Raw genomic sequence first — 19,229 nt, 5'->3', positions numbered from 1 at the left:
ATATAAGAGATAGAGAATATCTATTTATATTGCCATTTTACTGCTGTGGTGTTTCTAGCACAGTGTGGTCTGTATATCAGTGCTGAGAAATAGGCCAGACTGTGCTAGAAGCAGCTCTCCAGGCAGGAAAGAGGAACTGCATGGGTTTTAAAAGGTGCAGGATGCTGGGATAAACTCTAAGAATATCACTATTTCAAACACTGATTAAGAGACAGTGCATGTGCTGAGTAATGTCACTTTAATACAAGTTGCTAGACATGAGTGCAGGTAACTTACAAAATGGGCACCACGTCAGTAACTCGGCAGGATACGCACAGACTGCAATAATAGCTGCAAGTATGGTCATGGTATAGTATATACTTGCAGCCACGCAGATGACACTAGTAACCTCCTCCGCATGTACATTCTCCTGTGCTAGGTGCAATTACTCAGACACCTCAGAAGTCTACGGTCCCTAAGCCATAAGTACCAGCAGCTGTAACGGTCCCTTAGCAGCCACACAGGTTATAAGCAATGAGCAGGTAACAGGTTTCATCCTTCACGTCACACAACACACTACAATAAACCGCACCAAACATGAAAGTGCGATTATCAGGTTCAAAGGATCTCCTGGCTGTTACATTGACATTTTCTCATTTACACATAAATATCTCCACAGTTTGCTTCACAATCATAGCTGCGCCAGTTCCGCAGAAACCTTTGGTGCCAGATTTCTGCTCTGTCAGATTTTCTGTCATTCTTTTCTTATTTACAAAAGATGGCCGACAGTTTGTGCTGTTCGTTTTGCGGTTGTGTATTTACATTCAAAGTTTCAATAAAGTTGCACTGTTTAAAAAAACAAAATGGCCAATTTAAAGTTAAAGACGCCCGTCGTAAAAGTCCATAATAAATCCAGATAAGCAACTAATAACGTGGCCATGTCAACTACTATTACATAAAGCAAACTATCACTGTACTTGTGAGTGACTCTTCTGGTGCTTAACCAGACTCGCTTTCTGTGTAAAACAGTTCCCACAGTCAGAACACGCAAAGGGCTTCTCTCCAGTGTGCGTTATCTGGTGTTTAACCATGTTCGATTTGCGTGTAAAGCCTTTCCCACACACGGTGCAGGTAAAAGGCCGCTCTCCGGTATGCGTTTTCTGATGCTCGTTGAGCATTGCTTTCTGGGTAAAGCTCTTACCACAGTCTGAACAGGAAAACGGCTTCTCGCCCGAGTGAATGATCTGATGTTTAACAAGAGTTGATTTATAAGTAAAGCATCTTCCACATTCTGGACAGGAAAAGGGTTTCTCCCCTGTGTGGATTCTCTGGTGGTAAGCCAAGCTTGAGTCCTGTGTAAAACATTTCCCACATTTAGGACACTTAAACGGTTTCTCCCCAGTGTGAACCCGCTGGTGTCCGACGACATGCGATTTGTGTCTAAAGCACTTCCCGCACTCCGAACACGTGAACGGCTTCTCGCCTGTGTGGATTCTCTGGTGCTCGAGGAGATGCGACTTGTATGTAAAACATTTCCCGCACTCGGAGCAGGAAAACGGCTTCTCGCCTGTGTGAATTCTCATGTGTTTGACAAGTGTGGATTTACAGGTAAAATATTTCCCGCACTCGGAACAGGAGAACGGCTTCTCCCCTTTGTGCGTTTTCTGATGCGCGATAAGGTTGGCTTTCTGGGCGAAGCTCTTCCCACACTCCGTACAGGAAAATGGCTTCTCGCCTGTGTGAATTCTCAAATGAATAATGAATTTGTCTTTCTTGCTGAAACGTTTCCCACATACTGAGCAAGAAAATCTTTCGTCGCCTTTACCAGCAGCATTGGACCGTGTAATATCGGGGAAAAGTTTGCCACGTTTAGAGGAATCTGCGCTGTGAGGTATTGGGGGTTTCGATTTCCCACCTCCAGAATTGCGTCTGGTGGTTCTTGCTTTAACTTGAGGTAAAATAGGTGGCTCTTTTGAGGTATCGCGGCTGTCGCGTCCTTCTGTGGGAAATCACATATGTCAATATGAATGTTTTGCAAAGCCCAAAAAATTCAATCATCTCACAGATTTCAGGATACTCAATGTTGCAATCAAAGAGCAATTTAATTACATAAGACCTGTACAAAATATTATCTATAATACTGCAAGACAGTGACTGCAATAGGTTGGTATATTATGTACATTTTCTAAGTAATGCTGTAGATAGTTCCACTGTAAGTATACAGGTAATTCGTAGTTAAATCAAAAGTACAATAGGGGCTGATGGCTCGTGATGTAGGAGTTACAGATGGAGCGCCTCTCAGCCAGCACTGGGAATCGCCAGATTTCCTTAGCTGCCGATCGCCGGCGGAGAGGCACTCCATGTGATGGGGACGCCTGATCGTCTCACATGCAACCGTTTCCCCATCAACACGGAGGTGGGGAGCACTTTCCCTGCCTGTCTCCGCTTCAGGAGTGGGGAGCTGCAGCAGGTGGCGGAGGGCTCCGTCGCAAAGGGGCACGCGAGCATCTCATGCACGTGCGCCCCCTTCCAGTGGCTGGCGATACGATCGTTAGGAGCAGCTCTGATGAGAGCTGCTCCATCTGTACACCACAGAGTGTGGGGAGGAGACTGGTCAGATCTCTGGGCTGGTAACACACAGTGACATGATGTGAGGGGGAGAGCAGGAGTATAATAGGGGCTGATGGCTCCTGATGTATGAGATACACCAGAGAGTGCGGGGAGGAGACTGGTCAGATCTCTGGGCTGGTAACACACAGTGACATGATGTGAGGGGAGAGCAGGCAGTGGCGTAACTAGCGGTAGGCACCCCCCGCGGTGGCGGGGGGGAGCCGGGGCCACAGGGGCGCAGGTTTTGGTTTTGGAGAGGTGCGCTCGGCAACCTTCTCCATGGCAACGCCAGCAGCAGCCCGCAGGCTGTTTGATCCCTGCAGCCACCATCCACAGGTATAGGCGGTCCTGCGCTGTCACATCTCTGAGTGACAGCGCAGTTAGCCCCTCAGCGCTCCGTTACCAGCCAATTGTAGCGCTGCTTGTGGGGGGTCCCAGCGCTGTAGCGCTGGGACCCGCCACAAGCAGCGCTACAATTGGCTGGTAACGGAGCGCTGAGGGGCTAACTGCGCTGTCACTCAAATGCTGTGCCCGCACTGAGTCCGCGCTGTGTCATTATGCCGGGGGAGCTGAGGAGACGGAGCCCGCTGTAACATTATGATGGGGGAGCTGTCACTCTCCGCCCTACTGTGTCTCCACATAGCGCCTGCAGCGCTATTTCATTGCCTGCCCTGCCTAATAGAACCCTCCTGCTCCAGGCTGCACGGCTGTGCAGACTTCAAGCCAGCAGAGAGACCTCTGCAGGAGCAGATAAGTATAATAACTGCACCAATACACCTGCAGCAAGTTTGCATGTGAGTGTGTACACCTACCCCCCCCCCTGCAGCCTATAACCCTAACCATACACACACACACCGCAGCCTATAACCATACACACACCGCAGCCAATAACCCTAACCACACACACACCACAGCCTATAACCCTAACCATACATACACACACCCCGCAGCCTATAACCATAACCATACACACACACACACACACACACACCGCAGCCAATAACCCTAACCATACACACACACACACCGCAGCCAATAACCCTAACCATACACACACACACACACCACAGGCTATAACCCTAACCATACACACACACACACACACACCGCAGCCTATAACCATAACCATACACACACACACACACACCGCAGCCAATAACCCTAACCATACACACACACACACCACAGCCTATAACCCTAACCATACACACACACACACAGCGCAGCCTATAACCATACACACACACCGCAGCCAATAACCCTAACCATACACACACACCACAGCCTATAACCCTAACCATACACACACACACACCGCAGCCTATAACCATAACCATACACACACACACACACACACACACACACACCGCAGCCTATAACCCTAACCATACACACACACACCGCAGCCTATAACACTAACCATACATGCACACCACGCATCCCACAACCCTAACCTTACACACACACACACACACACACCGCAGCCTATAACACTAACCATACACACACCCCGCAACCTATAACCCTAACCATACACATACACACACCACATCCTATAACCCTAACCATAGAGTGTATAGTGTAAGGTACATTATGGTGTGGGGTGTATAGTGTGAGTGGAATTATAGTGTGTATCATATAGTATAAGTGACACTAAGACGTATTGCCTAATGTATAAGGGACAATATGTGGGGGGGCGCCTGAAAATATTTTGGCTGGGGGGAGCAAAATTTATAGTTACGCCACTGAGAGCAGGAGTATAATAGGGGCTGATGGCTCCTGATGTATGAGATGCACCAGTGAGTGCGGGGAGGAGACTGGTCAGATCTCTGGGCTGGTAACACACAGTGACATGATGTGAGGGGAGAGCAGGAGTATAATAGGGGCTGATGGCTCCTGATGTATGAGATACACCAGAGAGTGTGCGGAGGAGACTGGTTAGATCTCTGGGCTGGTAACACACAGTGACACGATGTGAGAGGAGAGCAGGAGTATAATAGGGGCTGATGACTGCCTATGTATGAGATACACCAGAGAGTGTGGGGAGGAGACTGGTCAGATCTCTGGGCTGGTAACACACAGTGACATGATGTGAGAGGAGAGCAGGAGTATAATAGGGGCTGATGACTGCTGATGTATGAGATACACCAGAGAGTGTGGGGAGGAGACTGGTCAGATCTCTGGGCTGGTAACACACAGTGACATGATGTGAGGGGGAGAGCAGGAGTATAATAGGGGCTGATGGCTCCTGATGTATGAGATACACCAGAGAGTGTGGGGAGGAGACTGGTCAGATCTCTGGGCTGGTAACACACAGTGACATGATGTGAGGGGGAGAGCAGGAGTATAATAGGGGCTGATGGCTCCTGATGTATGAGATACACCAGAGAGTGTGGGGAGGAGACTGGTCAGATCTCTGGGCTGGTAACACACAGTGACATGATGTGAGGGGGAGAGCAGGAGTATAATAGGGGCTGATGGCTCCTGATGTATGAGATACACCAGAGAGTGTGGGGAGGAGACTGGTCAGATCTCTGGGCTGGTAACACACAGTGACATGATGTGAGGGGAGAGCAGGAGTATAATGGGGTCTGATCTCTGCCTACTGGGAGTCAGTTCCTGACTCCCAGTGGGCAGAATTTTTTAGCTCATTAGCGTTAATAACAGAAGGTGTATAGTAGAGATTGTTGTAGGCACTAAAAAATGCAAATGTGTGAAAATATTCTGAATTTAGTGATTCATCCTCACCTGTGCTGATATCAACTGGAATTTCTTCCTCCTTAATTTTCACATCTGTCTGCAGTTCCTCACTATCTGGATCAATGTCAATCAGCACAATATTCAATTCACCTTCCTAAAGACAACATAAAATAGTAACATATTACTAAATTAATAGGGAACACCAGGTTTTATGTATACATGTTATACGATAACTATATTATAGACTAGTAATTATTGATATTTTTGATAGTATTCTTAAAATCTATGATATAATTAATCACATAGATGGGACGTTATATATATATATATATATTCTGTGTTTAGCCTGAGGATGGGACAATAAAGTCCCGAAACGTCGCTGATAAAAATGGCTCTTGTCTTTTTGAATTGAATGGGTAACTAAGTCCGGCGGGTGCGTTATTCTTGGGAATATATAGTATTTATTTTTACCAGCACTGCATACCTGATAATCTTGTTGTAGATTGTCATCATCCTCTGTACAGACCTGTGGTGATAGAGGACGGGGACATCTCTCTGGGGTATCTCTGTTACTGGCTCCACCTGTAGGAAACACACAGTAAGTGAGAGGTGTGGTATAGGGTTCCGACAGTCGGCAACCCGACTGGCCGGACTCAGACAGCATGGCGAGCAGAACAAAGCCCCTTGCGGGCTTGCTGCACTCGCCACTCTGCGGGCACGGTGGCTCGCTACACTCGCCACCTGTTCTATTCTCCCTCTATGGGGGTCGTGGATCCCCACGAGGGAGAATAGCCGGTGGCCGTCAGGAATCCGTCTGTCTGTTTTAACAGTCGGGATCCCGACGTCGGGTAAATGACTGTCGGAACCCCATCTGGCACCCGTAAATGAGTACAGTGTTTATCCAAGGTGTCAAATTTATACATTTATCTAGTGGAGTGTTTTACCCGGCGATGTGAGGGGCCGATGGTCATCCAACATGACGTCCTTATACAGATCCTTGTGTTCCTCTAGATACTCCCACTCCTCCATGGAGAGATAGATGGTGACATCCTGATACCTTATAGGAACCTGACATACACAGTGACACAGTCATCATCCTGACACATCCCCCCGGTGTTACTGTATAACGTCCCATTCCCAGCAGTCACCTCTCCGGTCACATCCCCCAGTGTTACTGTATAACGTCCCATTCCCAGCAGTCACCTCTCTGGTCACATCCCCCAGTGTTACTGTATAATGTCCCATTCCCAGCAGTCACCTCTCTGGTCACATCCCCCGGTGTTACTGTATAATGCCCCATTCCCAGCAGTCACCTCTCCGGTCACCTCCCCCGGTATTACTGTATAATGTCCCATTCCCAGCAGTCACCTCTCCTGTCACATCCCCCGGTGTTACTGTATAATGCCCCATTCCCAGCAGTCACCTCTCCGATCACATCCCCCCGGTGTTACTGTATAATGTCCCATTCCCAGCAGTCACATCACCCGGTGTTACTGTATAATGTCCCATTCCCAACAGTCACCTCTCCGGTCACATCCCCCGTCTTACTGTATAATACCCCATTCCCAGCAGTCACCTCTCCGGTCACATCCCCCGGTGTTACTGTATAATACCCCATTACCAGCAGTCACCTCTCCGGTCACATCCCCCCGGTGTTACTGTATAATGTCCCATTCCCAGCAGTCACCTCTCCGGTCACATCCCCCCGGTGTTACTGTATAATGTCCCATTCCCAGCAGTCACCTCTCCGGTCACATCCCCCCGGTGTTACTGTATAATGTCCCATTCCCAGCAGTCAAATCACCCGGTGTTACTGTATAATGTCCCATTCCCAACAGTCACCTCTCCGGTCACATCCCCCGTGTTACTGTATAATACCCCATTCCCAGCAGTCACCTCTCCGGTCACATCCCCCGGTGTTACTGTATAATACCCCATTACCAGCAGTCACCTCTCCGGTCAAATCCCCCGGTATTACTGTATAATGTCCCATTCCCAGCAGTCACCTCTCCGGTCACCTCACCCGGTATTACTGTATAATGTCATATTCCCAGCAGTCACCTCTCCGGTCACATCACCCGGTGTTACTGTATAATGTCCCATTCCCAGCAGTCACCTCTCCGGTCACATCCCCCGTGTTACTGTATAATACCCCATTCCCAGCAGTCACCTCTCCGGTCACATCCCCCGGTGTTACTGTATAATACCACATTCCCAGCAGTCACCTCTCCGGTCACATTCCCCGGTGTTATTGTATAATGCCCCATTCCCAGCAGTCGCCTCTCCGGTTACATTCCCCGGTGTTATTGTATAATGCCCCATTCCCAGCAGTTGCCTCTCCGGTCACATCCCCCGGTGTTACTGTATAATGTCCCATTCCCAGCAGTCACCTCTCCGGTCACCTCCCCCGGTATTACTGTAGAATGTCCCATTCCCAGCATTCGCCTCTCTGGTCACATCCCCCGGTGTTACTGTATAAAGTCCCATTACCAGCAGTCACCTCTCCGCTCACATCCCCCGGTGTTACTGTATAATGTCCCATTCCCAGCAGTCACCTCTCCGGTCACATCCCCCGGTGTTACTGTATAATGTCCCATTCCCAGCAGTCACCTCTGCGGTCACATCCCCCGGTGTTACTGTATACTGTCCCATTCCCAGCAGTCACCTCTCCGGTCACATCCCCAGTGTTACTGTATAATGTCCCATTCCCAGCAGTCACCTCTTCGGTCACATCCCCCGGTGTTACTGTATACTGTCCCATTCCCAGCAGTCACCTCTCCGGTCACATCCCCAGTGTTACTGTATAATGTCCCATTCCCAGCAGTCACCTCTCCGGTCACATCCCCCGGTGTTACTGTATACTGTCCCATTCCCAGCAGTCACCTCTCCGGTCACATCCCCAGTGTTACTGTATAATGTCCCATTCCCAGCAGTCACCTCTCCGGTCACATCCCCCGCTGTTAGTGTATAATGTCCCATTCCCAGCAGTCACCTCTCCGGTCACATCCCCCGGTGTTACTGTATACTGTCCCATTCCCAGCAGTCACCTCTCCGGTCACATCCCCAGTGTTACTGTATAATGTCCCATTCCCAGCAGTCACCTCTCCGGTCACATCCCCCGGTGTTACTGTATAATGTCCCATTCCCAGCAGTCACCTCTCCGGTCACATCCCCCGGTGTTACTGTATAATGTCCCCTTCCCAGCAGTCACCTCTCCTGTCACCTCCCCAGTGTTAATGTATAATGTCCCATTCCCAGCAGTCACCTCTCCAGTCACATCCCCCGGTGTTACTGTATAATGTCCCATTCCCAGCAGTCACCTCTCCGGTCACATCCCCCGGTGTTACTGTATAATGCCCCATTCCCAGCAGTCACCTCTCCGGTCACATCCCCCGGTGTTACTGTATAATGTCCCATTCCCAGCAGTCACCTCTCCGGTCACATCCCACGGTGTTACTGTATAATGTCCCATTCCCAGCAGCCACCTCTCCGGTCACATCCCCCGGTTTTACTGTATAATGTCCCATTCACAGCAGTCACCTCTCCGATCACATCCCCCGGTTTTACTGTATAATGTCCCATTCCCAGCAGTCACCTCTCCGGTCACATCCCCCGGTGTTACTGTATAATGTCCCATTCCCAGCAGTCACCTCTCCGGTCACATCCCCCGGTGTTACTGTATAATGTCCCATTCCCAGCAGTCACCTCTCCAGTCAGTAGCTGGATGATCTTGTCGGTGAGTTCCAGGATCTTCTGCTCATTGTCTCTCTCATGTATCAGTGAGTGAGATGGAGGCTTTGGGATGGGGTTCTTGTTCCTGCCACTTCCTAATGAGACACGCGGAAAGTTGCTGCTGGCAGTCACACACTCGCCAAACTCTTTCTTCACCACCGTGTAATCCTGTGTGAATACATCAACGTTTGGAGTATTGGAATTATCTGGGGCGAACGTGTTTCTTGTGTTAATGAACAAATCTGTTTAATTAGTGTAATCATGTTACTGTTGCTTATCTTATCTATGTGGTTACTTTTACTACAAAGGGGCTATTTAACATGCGGCCTTCTAGCTGCAGGAGCACTGCACATCCCAGCATGCATTGCACTTGTTTTTTGCATGCCCTAATAGCCAACATGAGTAAGGCATGAAGGGATGTGTGGTTCCACAGTACCAGTCAGGTCCCTGTTTTATTACTAGAGATAGCAGTGACAGATCCCCTCACCTCTCCAGTAAGCAGGTAGATGATCTCCAGGGTGAGGTTTAGTATCATCTTAGTCACATGACTCGCATCTTTATCCATCCTGAGGACTGTGCATGCGATTGGTCCTGGTGGGAGGCAGCAAACATAGAGCGCCCCCAGTGGGTGGAATTTGCAGGAAAACAAATATATCAGACATGAATTTCAGCCGTAGTGGGGACCGGAATGAAAACTTCCTGTAATTATTGTAAAAGTGTCCTCCTACAGGAGAAATGACAGCGTGAGTAACTTCATATCCTGCAGGCATCAGAACACTAATCAAACAGACGTAACAATATATATGTATGCCCCGTTTCAGCTCTCCTTCCTTCGGTCTTTCTGCATATTTCCCTGACTTTTCTCAAACCTGAACACATTGAATTCTCTCCATTCAGAAGCCCTTCCTATCCCCTCCATAAATCCTGCCACCCCGACTATCGATCACCACATCCAGTCTGTCTCACACGGTCTCCTTACACCTCTGCAACACCTCTAGAACCAGGCCCATTCTCATGATGGATGCTAAAATTCTTCAAGGCTGATGTTACCACGCATGCTCAGATGGGGATTCAAGGGAAGAACAGGCATAGATGTGAGTGGAGGAAAAGTTACAATGGGCTCTGCCAGGATCTTCTTTCCTATTGGTACATCAAGGCATCAAAAATACTCCAAAAACCAGGATGCATCCAGCATTATGTTATGACAACTCTGCCAAGCACTCTCCCCTGACTCCCCTCTGCCTGCTCTCCCAGATCTGTCCCCACTACTCCTTCCCTGCCCTCTCCCCTGACTCCCCTCTGCCTGCTCTCCCAGCACTGCCCCCACTACTCCTTCCCTACCCTCTCCCCTGACTCCCCTCTGCCTGCTCTCCCGGCACTGTCCCCACTACTCCTTCCCTGCCCTCTCCCCTGACTCCCCTCTGCCTGCTCTCCCGGCACTGTCCCCACTACTCCTTCCCTGCCCTCTCCCCTGACTCCCCTCTGCCTGCTCTCCCAGCACTGTCCCCACTACTCCTTCCCTACCCTCTCCCCTGACTCCCCTCTGCCTGCTCTCCCAGCACTGCCCCCACTACTCCTTCCCTGCCCTCTCCCCTGACTCCCCTCTGCCTGCTCTCCCAGCACTGCCCCCACTACTCCTTCCCTGCCCTCTCCCCTGACTCCCCTCTGCCTGCTCTCCCAGCACTGCCCCCACTACTCCTTCCCTGCCCTCTCCCCTGACTCCCCTCTGCCTGCTCTCCCAGTACTGCACCCACTACTCCTTCCCTGCCCTCTCCACTGACTGCCCTCTGCCTGCTCTCCCAGCACTGCCCCCACTACTCCTTCCCTGCCCTCTGCCTGCTCTCCCAGCACTGCACCCACTACTCCTTCCCTGCCCTCTCCCCTGACTCGCCTCTGCCTGCTCTCCCAGCACTGCCCACACTACTCCTTCCCTGTCCTCTCCCCTGACTCCCCTCTGCCTGCTCTCCCAGCACTGCCCCCACTACTCCTTCCCTGCCCCCTCACCTGACTCCCCTCTCCTGCTCTCCCAGCACTGCCCACACTACTCCTTCCCTGTCCTCTCCCCTGACTCCCCTCTGCCTGCTCTCCCAGCACTGCCCCCACTACTCCTTCCCTGCCCCCTCACCTGACTCCCCTCTCCTGCTCTCCCAGCACTGCCCCCACTACTCCTTCCCTGCCCTCTCCCCTGACTCCCCTCTCCTGCTCTCCCAGCACTGCCCCCACTACTCCTTCCCTGCCCTCTCCCCTGACTCCCCCCTGCCTGCTTTGTCAGCACTGCCCCCACTACCCCTTCCCTGCCCTCTCCCCTGACTCCCCTCTGCCTGCTCTCCCAGCACTGCCCCCACTACTCCTTCCCTGCCCTCTCCCCTGACTCCCCTCTGCCTGCTCTCCCAGCACTGCCCCCACTACTCCTTTCCTGCCCTCTCCCCTGACTCCCCTCTCCTGCTCTCCCAGCACTGCCCCCACTTCTCTCTACAATGACAGACATCTGTATACAGACAATAGGTCACCATACCTCTTGTCTATAATAATATGTAAAGCAGCAGCTGGAGGAATGGGCCTGCAGAGAGCGGTGGCTGATGGGCCATGGAACTTCCTGGATATTCTCTCGTATCAGGCTGAGCACTAGAGCCAGAACTGTTATTACATATTTCCCAGTAAATATTCTGAGCAACTGATATAGCAGCAGCCATCTTTCTGTAGACCTAAATGTGTACATTACAGGCAATTGTCTGCATTAAAATGGCGTCTGAACTGAAGACACTGTTTTTTCAAATGTCGATGCCGTTCATTGTGGTCATGTTAACAACATGTTATATTTGCTTATCACCGCAATAAGAAAGCAAGAAGTAATTGTATACTGCCTGAAAGAATACAAATGCACAGACGGGTTTTATCTATAATCTATCTATCTATTTTTAGATAGATGGATTTAAATATGTACAGCTACATCTATATCTAGAAAGAGGGCGGGAGATTTATAGATAAATTTTTATTATTTCTATCATTATTATTTTATTTTTGTTATTGTATATTTTTATTTTGTTATTTTATTTTAGTATTTCATTTTTATTTATCATTATTATTATTATTATTATTATTATTATTATTATTATTATTATTATTTGTGTGGATCATTAGGATCATTACATTTAAAAATAGTTCCATATAGGAAGTTGCGGGTACAAGTTTAGCTGATAATTCAAATATTTTTAGTATTTTTTTCACCACACTTAATTTATTCTGCCCCTAAGTGTCACTGAAACGCGGCCAATTCAATATGTAAAGTGCACACAGACTATAAAAATATATAAACAGGAAAATAAGGTACTCTTTACCTAGAACGGCGCCCACGATGTCCATCGCGGTCATCGGGGATAAAAAATCGCGGGCATCGCGCCCATCGCATGCACTAAAAAAAACGGGTGCGACGCGATGCCCGCGATTTCCCATAGGGATCAATGTTAAAAGTGTCATTGGACGCGATTTTTGTGTTCAATACCTCAATGCCCGCGATTTTTCCATAGAAAACAATGTTAAATGGGCCACAGAGCCCTAATAGTCCCCCTGAAGTCTGAAATGGCCCCCACAATTGTTAACGCCACCCCACGATCAACGTGAACCCGAAGCGTGGCGAGCGCAGCGAGCCCGCGAGGGGCGGCGGTACGCGTCCTCCAACCTTTTCATACCCCCACTATCCACGTCGGCGTGGAGTTGAGAATAGAATAGTGTGGCGAGCGCAGCAAACCACCAAGCCCGAAGCGTGGCGAGCGCAGCGCGCCCCGCGAGGGGATGCGGATACCTGTGAAGCCCGCGAAGTGACGCGTTTACCTGTGAAGGTATCCGCGTCCGCTCGCCACGCTTCGGGCTCGGTGGCTCGCTGCGCTCGCCACACTATTCTATTCTCAACTCCACGCCGACGTGGATAGTGGGGGTATGAAAAGGTCGGAGGACGCGTACCGCTGCGCTCGCCACGCTTCGGGTTCACGTTGATCGTGGGGTGGCGTTAACAATTGTGGGGCCATTTCAGACTTCAGGGGGACTATTTGGGCTCTGTGGCCCATTTAACATTGTTTCCTATGGAAAAATCGTGGGCATTGAGGCTTTGAACACTAAAATCGCGTCCATTGTTCCCTATGGGAAATCGCGGGCATCGCGTCGCACCCGTTTTTTAGCGCATGCGATGGCCGCGGTGCTAGGTAAAGAGTATCGAAAATAATAAAACAATGATGATAATAATAATACTACTGATAAAGCTGGTTGCACACATAGATGACCCAGCGGTCATGTGACGGGTTCATCGATACATTGTGCCCATGTACACACTCTACGATCTGCTGTGCGATGGTTTCCTATATCGATACATGATCACAGTAACTAATGCATCTTAAGTCCAGCTCATCCCATGGGAAGATGTGACCACACATTGGCTTTTGTGCGCACTATACCGGATGTGGTGCAAAGTGGTTGGCATACGGTCGTATTATCAACCATAGTTAGGCCGAAAGTCATTAGGTCGACACCGTTGGGTCCACAGGTGGGAAGGTCGACAGGTGTTTAGGTCGACATGGGTCAAGGTCGACATGGTGCAAGGTAGACATGGGTTTTTTCACTGTTTTTTGAGCCAACATGTGCCGGGCATTGCCCACACTAATATCCGGTCTTGTTTCATTACATTAGAGGCAAAAACATATTTGTTGACGCTTTTCTTCAGATCTTTATGGTCTTAGGAGACAGCAGCAGTACAGTCACACTATGAGGGCTAGTTGCAGACACCAGCTGACAGTGTACCTGGAGTCGGTTGGGATCATTTGGTCTACAGTATGTTGGTCGACAAGCATTATGTCGACACGGGGAAAGGTCCACATGATTCTAAGTCGACATGGGTTTAGGTCGACAGGACATTAGGTTGACACAGGCATTAGGTTGACATTGTCTAGGACAACAGTCAAAAGGTCGACATGGGTTTTTTTCACTGTTTTTTTACCTGAATGTCGACACAGTCAACATGGACACAGCTTAGAGTGCATTACTTGCTTCGCACACTATGTTCTTCTCGCACCACGCCCTAGTGGATGGTAGGGCATGAAATACCGCTTGCCGGCACATGTTGGCTCAAAAAAACAGAGAAAAACCCCAAATCGACCTTTTGACTGTCGACCTAATGCTTGTGTCGACCTAATGTCATGTCGACCTAGACCCATGTTGACCTAATCGTGTTCACCCAATGCTTGTCAACATACTTTAGACCAAATGACCGTGTCCCCCTGGTGATGCCTGCTTGGGGTGGGCAGCTGACGTCACACGACATCAGCCACACCCCGAATGGAGTACATATGGATCACCAGCGTATAAATAATAGTTTGCTCCACCTGCGGATTTGGTCAAATGTGTCCATGAGTAATAATTGCACCTGCTGGGTAACCTGGGAAATGTGTCAGTGAGTAATGAGTGCACCTGTGCACCTGCTGTGTGACCTGGGAAATGTGTCAGTGAGTAATGAGCACACCTGTGCACCTGCTGTGTGACCTGGGAAATGTGACAGTGAGTAATGAGTGCACCTGTGCACCTGCTGTGTGACCTGGGGAATGTGTCAGTGAGTAATGAGTACACCTGTGCACCTGCTGTGTGACCTGGGACATGTGTCAGTGAGTAATGAGCACACCTGTGCACCTGCTGGGCGACCTGGGACATGTGTCAGTGAGTAATGAGTACACCTGTGCACCTGCTGGGTGACCTGGGACATGTGTCAGTGAGTAATGAGTACACCTGTGCACCTGCTGGGTGACCTGGGACATGTGTCAGTGAGTAATGAGTACACCTGTGCACCTGCTGGGTGACCTGGGAAATGTATCAGTGAGTAATGAGTACACCTGTGCACCTGCTGGGTGACCTGGGACATGTGTCAGTGAGTAATGAGTACACCTGTGCACCTGCTGGGTAACCTGGGAAACGTGTCAGTGAGTAATGAGCACACCTGTGCACCTGCTGGGCGACCTGGGACATGTGTCAGTGAGTAATGAGTGCACCTGCTGGGTAACCTGGGAAATGTGTCAGTGAGTAATGAGTGCACCTGCTGTGTGACCTGGGAAATGTGTCAGTGAGTAATGAGCACACCTGTGCACCTGCTGTGTGACCTGGGACATGTGTCAGTGAGTAATGAGCACACCTGTGCACCTGCTGGGCGACCTGGGACATGTGTCAGTGAGTAATGAGTACACCTGTGCACCTGCTGGGTGACCTGGGACATGTGTCAGTGAGTAATGAGTACACCTGTGCACCTGCTGGGTGACCTGGGACATGTGTCAGTGAGTAATGAGTACACCTGTGCACCTGCTGTGTGACCTGGGAAATGTATCAGTGAGTAATGAGTACACCTGTGCACCTGCTGGGTGACCTGGGACATGTGTCAGTGAGTAATGAGTACACCTGTGCACCTGCTGGGTAACCTGGGAAACGTGTCAGTGAGTAATGAGCACACCTGTGCACCTGCTGGGCGACCTGGGACATGTGTCAGTGAGTAATGAGTACACCTGTGCACCTGCTGGGCGACCTGGGACATGTGTGAGTAATAAGTGCACCTGTGCACCTGCTGTGTGACCTGGGACATGTGTCAGTGAGTAATGAGTACACATGTGCACCTGCCGTGTGACCTGGGACATTTGTCAGTCAGTAATGAGTACTCCTGTGCACCTGCTGGGCGACCTGGAAAATGTGTCACAGAGTAATGAGTACACCTGTGCACCTGCTGGGTGACCTGGGACATGTGTCAGTGAGTAATGAGTACACCTGTGCACCTGCTGTGTGACCTGGGACATGTGTCAGTGGGTAATGAGTACACCTGTGCACCTGATGGGTGACCTGGGACATGTGTCAGTGAGTAATGAGTACTACTGTGCACCTGCTGGGTGACCTGGGAAATATGTCAGTGAGTAATGAGTACACCTGTGCACCTGCTGGGTGACCTGGGACATGTATCAGTTAGTAATGAGTACACCTGTGCACCTGCTGTGTGACCTGAGAAATGTTTCAGTTAGTAATGAGTACACCTGTGCACCTGCTGTGTGACCTGAGAAATGTTTCAGTTAGTAATGAGTACACCTGTGCACCTGCCGGGTGACCTGGTACATGTGTCCGTGAGTAATGAGTACACCTGTGCACCTGCTGGGTGACATTGGAAATGTGCCAGTTAGTAATGAGTACACCTGTGCACCTGCCGGGTGACCTGGGAAATGTGTCAGTGAGTAATGAGTGCACCTGTGCACCTGCTGTGTGACCTGGAAAATGTGTCACAGAGTAATGAGTGCACCTGTGCTCCTGCTGTGACCTGGGAAATGTGTCAGTGAGTAATGAGTACACCTGTGGTGTGACCTGGGAAATGTGTCAGTGAGTAATGAGTACACCTGCTGGGTGACCTGGGACATGTGTCAGTGAGTAATGAGTACACCTGCTGGGTGACCTGGGACATGTGTCAGTGAGTAATGAGCGCACCTGCTGGGTGACCTGGGACATGTGTTATTGAGTAATGAGTGCACCTGTGCACCTACTGGGTGACCTGGGAACATGCGTCAGTGAGTAATGAGTGCACCTGTGGTGTGACCTGGGAAATGTGTCAGTGAGTAATGAGTCCACCTGTGCACCTGCTAAGTGACCTGGGGAATGTGTCATTGAGTAATGAGTGCACCTGTGCACCTACTGGGTGACCTGGGAACATGTGTCAGTGAGTAATGAGTGCACCTGTTCACCTGCGGTGTGTCCTGGAAAATGTGTCAGTGAGTAATGAGTCCACCTGTGCACCTGCTGGGTGAACTGGTAAATGTGTCAGTGAGTAATGAGTCCACCTGTGCACCTGCTGGGTGACCTGGGGAATGTGTCAGTGAGTAATGAGCACACCTGTGCACCTGCTGGGTGACCTGGGACATGTGTCAGTGAGTAATGAGTACACCTGTGCACCTGATGGGTGACCTTAGGCATGTGTCAGTGAGTAATGAGTGCACCTGCTGGGTGACCTGGGACGTGTGTCAGTGTGTAATGAGTGCACCTGCTGAATGACCTGGAAGATGTGTCAGTGAGTAATGAGTACACCTGCGCCCCTGCTGGGTGACCTGGGAAATGTGTCAGTGAGTGATGAGTGCACCTGTGCAGCTGCTGGGTGACCTGGGAAATGTGCCAGTGAGTAATGAGTACACCTGTGCACCTTCTGGGTGACCTGGGAAATGTGTCTGTGAGTAATGAGTACACCTGTGCACCCGCTGTGTGCCCTGGAAATGTGTCAGTGAATAATGAGTGCACCTGCGCCCCTGCTGGGTGACCTGGGACATGTGTCAGTGAGTAATAAGTGCACCTGCTGGGTGACCTGGGACATGTGTCAGTGAGTAATAAGTGCACCTGCTGGGTGACCTGGGACATGTGTCAGTGAGTAATAAGTGCACCTGCTGGGTGACCTGGGAAATGTGTCAGTGAGTAATGAGTCCACCTGTGCACCTGCTGGGTGACCTGAGGAATGTGTCAGTGAGTAATGAGCACACCTGTGCACCTGCTGGGTGACCTGGGACATGTGTCAGTGAGTAATGAGTCCACCTGTGCACCTGCTGGGTGACCTGGGACATGTGTCAGTGAGTAATGAGCACACCTGTGCACCTGCTGGGTGACCTGGGACATGTGTCAGTGAGTAATGAGCACACCTGTGCACCTGCTGGGTGACCTGGGGAATGTGTCAGTGAGTAATGAGTACACCTGTGCACCTGCTGTGTGACCTGGGACATGTGTCAGTGAGTAATGAGTACACCGGTGCACCTGATGGGTGACCTTAGGCATGTGTCAGTGAATAATGAGTGCACCTGCGCCCCTGCTGGGTGACCTGGGAAATGTGTCAGTGAGTGATGAGTGCACCTGTGCAGCTGCTAAGTGACCTGGGGAATGTGTCATTGAGTAATGAGTGCACCTGTGCACCTACTGGGTGACCTGGGAACATGTGTCAGTGAGTAATGAGTGCACCTGTTCACCTGCGGTGTGACCTGGAAAATGTGTCAGTGAGTAATGAGTGCACCTGCTGGGTAACCTGGGACATGTGTCAGTGAGTAATGAGCACACCTGTGCACCTGCTGTGTGACCTGGGACATGTGTCAGTGAGTAATGAGTACACCTGTGCACCCGATGGGTGACCTTAGGCATGTGTCAGTGAGTAATGAGTGCACCTGCTGGGTGACCTGGGACGTGTGTCAGTGTGTAATGAGTGCACCTGCTGAATGACCTGGAAGATGTGTCAGTGAGTAATGAGTACACCTGTGCACCTTCTGGGTGACCTGGGAAATGTGTCTGTGAGTAATGAGTACACCTGTGCACCCGCTGTGTGCCCTGGAAATGTGTCAGTGAGTAATGAGTGCACCTGTGCTCCTGCTGTGTGACCTGGGAAATGTGTCAGTGAGTAATAAGTGCACCTGCTGTGTGACCTGGGACATGTGTCAGTGAGTAATGAGTGCACCTGCTGTGTGACCTGGGACATGTGTCAGTGAGCAATGAGTGCACCTGTGCACCTGCTGGGTGACCTGGGACATGTGTCAGTGAGTAATGAGTGCACCTGCTGTGTGACCTGGGACATGTGTCAGTGAGTAATGAGTGCACCTGCTGTGTGACCTGGGACATGTGTCAGTGAGCAATGAGTACACCTGTGCACCTGCTGGGGTGACCTGGGAAATGTGTCAGTGAGTAATGAGTGCACCTGTGCACCTGCTGGGTGACCTGGGACATGTGTCAGTGAGTAATGAGTACACCTGTGCACCCGCTGTGTGCCCTGGAAATGTGTCAGTGAGTAATGAGTGCACCTGTGCTCCTGCTGTGTGACCTGGGAAATGTGTCAGTGAGTAATAAGTGCACCTGCTGTGTGACCTGGGACATGTGTCAGTGAGTAATGAGTGCACCTGCTGTGTGACCTGGGACATGTGTCAGTGAGCAATGAGTACACCTGTGCACCTGCTGGGTGACCTGGGACATGTGTCAGTGAGTAATGAGCACACCTGTGCACCTTCTGGGTGACCTGGGAAATGTGTCTGTGAGTAATGAGTACACCCGCTGTGTGCCCTGGAAATGTGTCAGTGAATAATGAGTGCACCTGCGCCCCTGCTGTGTGACCTGGGAAATGTGTCAGTGAGTAATAAGTGCACCTGCTGTGTGACCTGGGACATGTGTCAGTGAGTAATGAGTGCACC

The 19,229-nt window shown here is 50.3% G+C and overlaps 1 protein-coding gene across 1 annotated transcript in view; it reads right to left on the bottom strand.

Moving 5' to 3' along the window:
* Window positions 1-221: 221 nt before the first annotated feature.
* The window catches only part of LOC146009561 (uncharacterized), a 70,821-nt gene continuing 51,813 nt past the window's right edge, over window positions 222-19,229 (bottom strand). The window contains exons 13-18 of the mRNA XM_083150007.1: window positions 9,509-9,689; window positions 8,995-9,189; window positions 6,234-6,357; window positions 5,774-5,871; window positions 5,338-5,443; window positions 222-1,978 (exon numbers count right to left, since the gene is read on the bottom strand). Coding sequence (XP_083006133.1) covers window positions 948-1,978; window positions 5,338-5,443; window positions 5,774-5,871; window positions 6,234-6,357; window positions 8,995-9,189; window positions 9,509-9,689 — 1,735 coding nt within the window. The 3' untranslated portion in view covers window positions 222-947. The remainder of the gene's footprint in view (window positions 1,979-5,337; window positions 5,444-5,773; window positions 5,872-6,233; window positions 6,358-8,994; window positions 9,190-9,508; window positions 9,690-19,229) is intronic.

Source organism: Crinia signifera, chromosome 6, assembly GCF_055691185.1.
Source record: "Crinia signifera chromosome 6, ASM5569118v1, whole genome shotgun sequence".
In the NCBI taxonomy this organism is placed as follows: Eukaryota; Metazoa; Chordata; class Amphibia; order Anura; family Myobatrachidae; genus Crinia; species Crinia signifera.
Note: the sequence above shows the minus strand (reverse complement) of the source record. Positions and strands in the feature narration are given on the sequence as shown.